General features: G+C 39.5%; 1 protein-coding gene across 1 annotated transcript in view; it reads right to left on the bottom strand.

The window, feature by feature from the left end:
* Positions 1-5236, bottom strand: part of LOC109479865 (alpha-2,8-sialyltransferase 8B-like) — an 11075-nt gene extending 5839 nt beyond the window's left edge. Inside the window, exons 1-2 of the mRNA XM_019781901.1 lie at positions 4957-5236; positions 3988-4125 (exon numbers count right to left, since the gene is read on the bottom strand). Coding sequence (XP_019637460.1) covers positions 3988-4125; positions 4957-5099 — 281 coding nt within the window. The 5' untranslated portion in view covers positions 5100-5236. The remainder of the gene's footprint in view (positions 1-3987; positions 4126-4956) is intronic.
* Positions 5237-8684: the final 3448 nt, after the last annotated feature.

Below are 8684 nucleotides of genomic sequence, written 5' to 3'. Positions count from 1 at the left end.
ACTTCTGTCTAAAATAGTATGAATCCTCCGGTAAACAAGTTTATTATCCATTCAATGGCATCAAAGTAGACGGAGGTAAAAAGAGCCATGCAATATAAACTTCAACTAGTAAGTAATATCTCTCTATCACATGACGTTCTTGTGGGCACCATAAGAAACAAGTCAACCTTATTCCAGAATGAACAAGTGGAAAAGTCAATTTATTGTACAACCTCCTAAAGGAACAAGAGTAAAGGATTTCATTTGCGTTCAATCAGTTGGGTTCAAAATCTAGACTAGGCGTTTGACTTTATATAGTGAAACCTTTTAATTTCTTAAAAGTGTTAACAAATGTTGATTTAACAAAAGTACAAAAAGGACAATTTTATCTATTTGTATCCTTTCTCGTAAACATAACGTTAACAATCGGTGGGACGTTGCTCCTGCAAACTTTATTAAGTATACTGTCAATGAAATCTGAAATAAATGTCACAGGTGCCAAATAAATAATGACTTCACAGGAGCTCGACCGAGGCTCGTAGAACCTTCGTCCGACACTGGCACGAAGATCGCTCGAAGCACGCACGATTTTAAAAACGTTGCGCAAGTCGGGCGAGGTACGGAAGAGGGTCTCCCGAATATTTCGCGAAGCTCGCGCGAGGGTCGACCGTATTCAGCGACCATCGCCCGATTTTTGAAGACAAAGAACGGCCGACACTCGTGGGATGTACGTCCGAATATCGGTCGACTCTCGGTCGTACAGGGACGAGCTACGGGCGAGGTACGCGCGAGCTGGAAACGAGCTCTGCGACCTCAAAAATCGCCGGCGACTAGTCGCTGATGTTAAGAACACGTTTCGCGTGTCAGCGAGCTTCGGCCGACTCCAAAGAATCGCCGGCGATCCCGAAAATTCGCGCGATGCTCGACGGAACATCGGGGGTAGTACGGCCGTAAATGTCGTTTAGAGCTCGCCAACTAGTCGGCCGATCGATTTACGCGCAATGTGACGGGGGTATAAGTGATCGCCGTCGGAAAGCGGCCTTTGTAGCAAAACTGAAAGAGTACTTAAGTTCCTGTCCTTGCTCAAAATGAGTACAGTCTACATGTACAGGAATAGCGGAGTTGACTGAAATGCATGTTTTCCACATAGCCATAGTTATACAAAGACATAGAGTGATAGACTACATATTAGAAAGATGCGCAGGGATTTATCATATTTATTCAAATATAGAAACAAGTCAAGTCTTCGAGAGTCAATAATGTGGGGACGTTAAATATGACTGTATAAGACTGTTATCATCAAATTAAGATAAAGTGGCATACGTTCAATAACAGCCACATTGCTACAACTATATCATGCAAACGTTGGTGCTAACTATTTCATAAACAACCCAAGGCATAGATCTGTCAAAATTAGAGATAGAAGAATTAAAACCTTTCCTTTTTCATATTAGACTCCCAAAGATAGCCAATATTTTGCATTAGTGGACAAGTGAAGAATATGGCCTACTTTCAGGGACAGGTACAGCCACTAGAACACAGGAATCTGACCTATACAAACATGCATTTCAAAGACAATATATAGGTTTACATTCAGTGTAAATTTAAATAGCAAAACAATTTATTGTTGAGACTTATGAGAGTCAAAAGATAGGACAAGATGACATGAAAATATGCAAATTGCCCCTTTTTCAGGGACAAGTGCGTAGCAGCAAAACAAGAACCCAGACTTTGCAAGTACGCATTCTACAGAATACATATTGTTTTATGTTGTAAATAAATTTCAAGTACAGAACTAGTTTGGTTTGGAACTTATGTCAGTTAAAAATAGCACAAAATGACATATTATCAAAATAATGAAAACTGACCCACTTTAAAGGACAAGTGCGTAGCAACGAAACAAGAACCCAAACTTTGCAAGCATGAATTTCATAGACAATTTGTTGTTTTATATTTTATGTAACTTTCAGGTAAATAACTAGTTTGGTTTGGACCTTATGCTAGGTCAGAAATAGCTCAAAATGACATATTATCAAAATAATGAAAACTGACCCACTTTAAAGGACAAGTGCGTAGCAACGAAACAAGAACCCAAACTTTGCAAGCATGCATTTCATAGACACACAGTGGTAAAATCTGGGCTGCAAAGTTCCCACATGTCATAGAGCCCGAACTGTGTTCGATCGTGTTCGATCTGTGCAATTCGAATCGAACCCGCGTTCTATTTCGGGGTCACCTGCGGTCATTTACAATAAAGCGGCAAAACAAGCATTTCTGCCTCCGTGCCTTGCAACAGATAAAAAACAACAATTTTCTATAGATACAAACAGTTTCCTGGACAGTAACGTTACATGTCCGCTATAATTTTTTGTGGATCTGTAACATGTAGCGAAGCTACTGTCGTATCCTTGGGTGACCTTGAATACTGTAATGATTCTTTACACCAGTATGAATAACACAATGCAGACTTTTGGTCGACATGACATGTCTGCAAAACTCGTTTTAACCTGCAAGCATGGAGAGTCAAACATACCCCATTCACGGCTCAAAATGACCGTTACGGTTGGCCCGAAAATCGTGTTTTAGGGATTTTTGAAAAATGGCCTCAATTTTGAATTATGGGTAATTTAGTGCGAAAAATGTAAAAAAAATCAATTTTTTCACCAATATGTCGACAAAAAATAGACTTAAAATCAGAAATTTAAAAATCCCTAAAACACGATTTTTTATCTTATTCCTAGTCGTCGAAAAATTCAAAAATCGGGGATCTGGGGTAATACACGTAGCCAGGTTAAAACGATGTTTGCCTAAAAACATGACATGACTTGTGGTCGGAAACCCGAAAATAATCGTCTTTCGCAGCGAAATTTTGAAAAATCAATGATTTAACATAAACAGCTAATATGACAAGGATGTTAAGGCAATAATTTCATTTTAATTTGACGAAACTTACCATTAAATCCTTTTTGTTTATTTTCAAGTGTTTTACTGGTAGTCCAAAATAGGCCAAAATAGCGTCTTGTAACCCGATACCTTTTAGAACGCGCCTAGCAATGGGAAAGAATATCGTAGTGACAGACCGCCGTGACAATTTGTTGTTTTATACTTCATGTAAATTTCAGGTAAAGAACTAGTTTGGTTTGGAGCTTATGTTAGTTCAAAGATAGCACAAAATGACATATCATCAAAATAACGAAAATTGACCTACTTTAAAGGACAAGTGCGTAGCAACAAAACAAGAACCCAAACTTTGCAAGCATGCATTTTATAGACAATTTGTTGTTTTATACTTCATGTAAATTTCAAGTAAAGAACTAGTTTGGTTTGGAGCTTATGTTAGTTCAAAGAAAGCACAAAATGACATATCATCAAAATAACGAAAACTGGCCTACTTTAAAGGACAAGTGCGTAGCAACGAAACAAGAACCCAAACTTTGCAAGCATGCATCTGATACCTCTGGAGTGGTTTATTATGCAGTGCAAATTTGAAACAAAACATCCTCCCCTTCTGGGACTTACAGTGCTTCAAAGTTGGGCAAAATTTCAGTTTTTTTTACACCCTTAAAACAGTGCATTGTATTCAGAGTGCCCAAGACCTCAGATTTTACTGAACATTGGCTTTACTGCTATTTTATACAAGTTTAGGCATTGCTCTGATCAGCACATCTTGCTCTTGTCGTTACGCTAAAGCACTGATCAGTTATAGTGCCCTAAAGTTAGCCAATTTCTATGTTTTGTACATGCCAAAATCTGGACAAATGCCCTGAAAACTTCTTTGGCCCGTTGCCATGGCAACAAGGGGTTCTGAACAAAAAGAAAGCTATTCTGAGGGGTTATGTACCAAGTACTATCACTGTGCAAAAAATGAGCCAAATCGATTTTTTGACCGATGCCACCATTGTTTCATCCTTACAGACATTCGCTCTTAAGCCCCTTGCACCTACTTTGACGGATTGTACCGATCCCCACCTATCGAATGACAGAACAGATGTGCATTGTGGGACATACTTAAGTTCGTTGATGGCTGTCTCATTCACAGGCCAGGAGAAGGAGTCATAAACATCTTCACGACGCTCTTCAAGACGCTCGGATTTTACTTCAAGACTCCCGTTTGTCGAACGGGTTAAATCTCGCGCTCTCCGAAGACTGAAAAATATTAAACGTCATCATGTACAAAATGACCAATAAACTGGTGGACGTCCCAACCACTAAGTATCTGATACCAGCCCAGAAAAGAACAAGAAACAGTCATGCCTTCAAATATCAGAGTTATCAACCAAGAATTCAAAAACTCGTATTTCCCCAGAACTATCGTACACTGGAACTCGTTGCCAAAAAGCACAGTTGGGGCATCATCACTAGAAAGCTTTAAACAACTCTTGGAATCAAATGTGCAAAGATTGAGTGTAACAAGTCGTTCGGTGTGATATAGCTAGCTGCCGTCGCGCCGCGTGCCTGCAAAGCTGGTGTGTTACGCCGAAGGGCGGTTATACCGGCTATATCGATACAGATACAGGTCACAAAAGGCTAAAATTCTTATATTAACTATCTTTTTTCAGATCTACCGATGATATGATTACAACTAGCTATAGAAATAAAAAAGATACTCATTTTTACTGGTAGTTAATTGTTTAGGATAGAGCCAATCACATTATCACAATATGATCAAAACAAATTCTTTACCCTGTATTACCATATCAATAACTCAGTACAGCCCAAGCCGTGTGCAAAGATGGCGTCGTGGTTTTTCCTTCCAGAATCGAAGTTTCCGTTCCAAAGTAATTATTGACTCCTAAATACGTGACTACAAAAAGCAATTGTGGCTACCTTTCTTGACATATATGTCTAGAGCTCCACGAGACGTCTTGTCATGATGCACATAGGTTTAAGAGACGCTGGGTAACCCATGTCATGTAAAGAAGGATTAAGAAAGGGTTTAAGTTGAAACGAGTTATAGTGTGAGACATATGAACTCACCTTTCCTGCATCACATCATAGTCCAGGTTGAGAAACAGTGACATACACGACAACCCCGCCAGCGCCAGAAACATCAACACTTTGTCTCGTTTGTCAATCTGGCCATCTTCCTGCCACTTTTTCTTGCTTTTGGCTAGCCCCATTTTGAACTGGTATCTTGTGTACGATTCTCCATCTATTTACTCAAATAATATATTAAGTAGTATTTATGGTATTCTTGATAGAATTACGATGTTGGGAACAACGCCCTCCCTCATTGGAAGGGGCAATATTCTGAAAGAGCACACTCAGAAAACAGCCTCTAATTCAAGGTATGTCATTCGCACCAATACATACGAAAGTACAAATGTATACTATGTGTATTTAAAATATCCACATACAGGTTTTTGTCACAAGTCTTTAATCAATGGAAATAAAAGCACAGTTAAAATGAATAGGAACACGGATTACATTTTTGTTCACAAATCAATGTGTGGTGTTTATCAATATATGTATTATAACCACGCAATTAGCCACCCTGCGATCAACTCCATTTTTGCAGATGCTAAAATGTTCTACATGCACAGATTCTTTATTGACACAACAAAAAAGTACAGAGACTTTTGTATGGTCTTCTACAACTTAACTAAAGATCTAACAAATCTAAATACATGTGTGGATAACGTTATCTTACGTACAGAGTATATGTATGATGTAACAATAAAGGTTAACTATTCTGTAACATGTCTTCTCTAAGATCGAAACATTCTTTAATGTATTTTCCTATTTGAACACTGTATTGGTTATCTCCTCTGAGAATGTAGTTGCATTTATTTATAGGATGTAACGTATTGAAATCAATTGAACAAGCGGAAAGAAAGGTGAACAGCAATAGGCGCTTATCATTGTAGAGTGCACAATCCATTATAAAATGGTGCTCGTTGAAGGACTAGGACGAGACTTGCGTGGGGTCACCACCCAACCTATACTAGACACGATCGAAATCATCGATCAGGAAGCCCGCAACGGCCACTGGAAGATTAAGGAGGCCATACACATCCAACTAGTGGGAGCCAAGCTGAACAGCAACGAAGACTGGGAGCTGCCTAAGCCCTACCTACCTCTACTCTGCAAGGAGGCAGAGGGGTGCAGAAGATCCACGCAAGTCTCGTCCTAGCCTCGCGTTCTCTCGCGAGACTAGGATTATTCCGTGACCAAGACGAACTGACTAGTCGTCGAAAATTCGGTATGTACCTTAGGATTTAATAGTCACTGATTGAAAGAATTATCTTACAAAATGGTGCTCATTTTCAATCTTGTTTGGACAAAATGGACGGAACCGTTGGTACGTGTAAAGCGTACAAAGCAAGTCAGAGATAAATCAGAGAAACTAACATCAAATCAGCCTAACCAATGTTCCGAGGTTTAGACAAACCCTTCTGCAAAGTAATCCTTTCCCATGCAATGGCAGACGTGTGTAGAACTATAACTATGCGGAAATGACCGTGGTACACCACATCCTCCCGTGAACACGCCTAGACGCGGGGGCCGTGGGCGGTAGCCTGGGTACCATGTGGAACCAAAATCCGGATGGTACCCAGGCTACGGGCGCGGCACGCGGCCTCAGTTCCTGTTCCTCTAACATACTATACGTGGGAATAACGTTCTATGGAGCATGCGTCAACCTAAAGCAAAGAATCTGCCAATTTTGTAGCTCAAACAAAGTAGAAGATGAAGCACACTTTGTCGTTGATTGTAGTTTATATAGTAATGACAGAAATGGTCTGTTTAGATATATTACAAGTACGTTCCCGTACTTCCAATACTTGACTAATATTGAAAAATTCATCTTTTTTATGCGCTTTGATCATCCTGTATTAAACAAACCCATTCCAAATCATATTTTTGACATCACTAAGAAACTAGAAGAAGCTGAACCTTTGTATTAGTGTAGTTTTAGAGCTATTTCGTACTACAACCATGTATATTACCCTTTCATCTGTTCACCTGTACTTAGCACGATAGGGCATGAATGTACAGTAAATAAAGGTTATTATTTTTATTATTATTTATACCCAAGGCCTGGAACACATAAAAAAGGTCCAAACATATCCACGAAGGGCAAAGTAAAATAACGACTGAACTTCTTTTCATTCAACAAACTAATCTTCATGTTTTGTTTTTATTCAGAATACATGTAACAAGTTCTGCAACTTATTTTGCCATCGCAACTTCTTTCTTTTGTTTTGAGGTGATTTTGAATTAGTGCCCTCACCCTTCCCCACATTTCTAGTACCAGTTATGTTCAGGTTTTCTAGTAGTCGTAAAGCATGGTCAAACATGGTGTGTGAAATTGTAAGAGTTTTGGAATGAATGAACGTGTAGCACTTATTCACACGCGAGATGTTATCACACTGTGACGTCTTGTAGAATGTGCTGACGATAGGGATCCACATATTTTTTACCTGAGTGTGTATCTTGTAACGCAAGAAACACGTACACAGACAATCTTGTTAAACTCATACTGCTGTCATTTCCTATTGGGCTAGGGGTGCTGCAGGTGGAAATGGACCATATTTTCAAACATGTGTCTTTAAAATATAAATGAAATTCAGACGGTCAGACCCCATATTCATCTGAGGAGAAAAGCTAAAAGCCTGCCCTGCAAAAACGCCTTAAAGAAAAAGACACCAACTATTGTCTTCTTCTCCAGAACTTGTAGTAGATTGTGCTGTAGGATAGAAACGCAATGTCCTTGAAACCAACAACTACCTGATTAACAAACCGACCGAGAAGTAGTCTGACGTTTCCTGATCTTTGTTTACGCGTTACAGGCGTTATATGTCTAACGTTAACTGTACTGCAGTAGGATAGAAACGCAATGTCCTTGAAACAAACAACTACCTGATTAACAAACCGACCGCGAAGTGGTCTGACGTTTTCTGATCTTTGTTTACGCGTTACACGACGTTGTCCGACGTTAACTGTACTGCAGCAGGATAGAAGCGCAATGTCCTTGAAACCAACAACTACCTGATAAACAAGGAGAAGTCGTAGACATCATCCCTCCATGAAATAGCTTGTTATTTTGTAATCTTTTGGTGTATTTCAATAGAGATATTATGAGTCAAACTTTGTTTTTATCAGCAGAATGATTTGTGGTGGCACTTTGTATTTATCAAGCTGTCAATTGTGCAGGCGTTTAGTGTCTTGTTACCATGGTTTGTTTACTTTGATGGCCAGCAGGTCATTTGCCTTAGCCTGGGTACCATCCCCAGTAGTATATTCGCAAACTCTATAACTGTTATAGAGTTTGCGAATATACTACTGGGGATGGTACCCAGGCTACATTTGCCTGTACATGTAGGTCAATGACCAGCAGACAGGCAAATGACCTGCAGACCAGACAAACAAGATTATTTTCCTGCAGACTGTCTAGGGGTAAAAATAGATAGGGCTGCCTGGGTCTGACCTGCCAGCTGGAGGTATAAACAAAAACACTCTGTCCCAACTTTTGGGTCAAACAGACCATCCTATTATGAAGTAGGGGTGAAAAAGTGAAAATCCTTTTAAATTAAGCAATAAAAATATGCGACAACCTGCTAATGCACTCCAAAACACAAAGAGACTCAACAACTACCCACATACCAAAAATCATACCAAACCATCCCCCAGATTTTCCAAACATTCAACACAAAAAGTACCAACATTAAACATTTGTAATATCAAACGCAAACAGCTAGGGACCC

Source organism: Branchiostoma belcheri, unplaced genomic scaffold (assembly GCF_001625305.1).
Source record: "Branchiostoma belcheri isolate BF01 breed outbred unplaced genomic scaffold, Haploidv18h27 scaffold5, whole genome shotgun sequence".
NCBI lineage: Eukaryota > Metazoa > Chordata > Leptocardii > Amphioxiformes > Branchiostomatidae > Branchiostoma > Branchiostoma belcheri.
The sequence above is the reverse complement of the archived record's forward strand: the minus strand, read 5'-3'. Positions and strand labels throughout refer to the sequence as shown.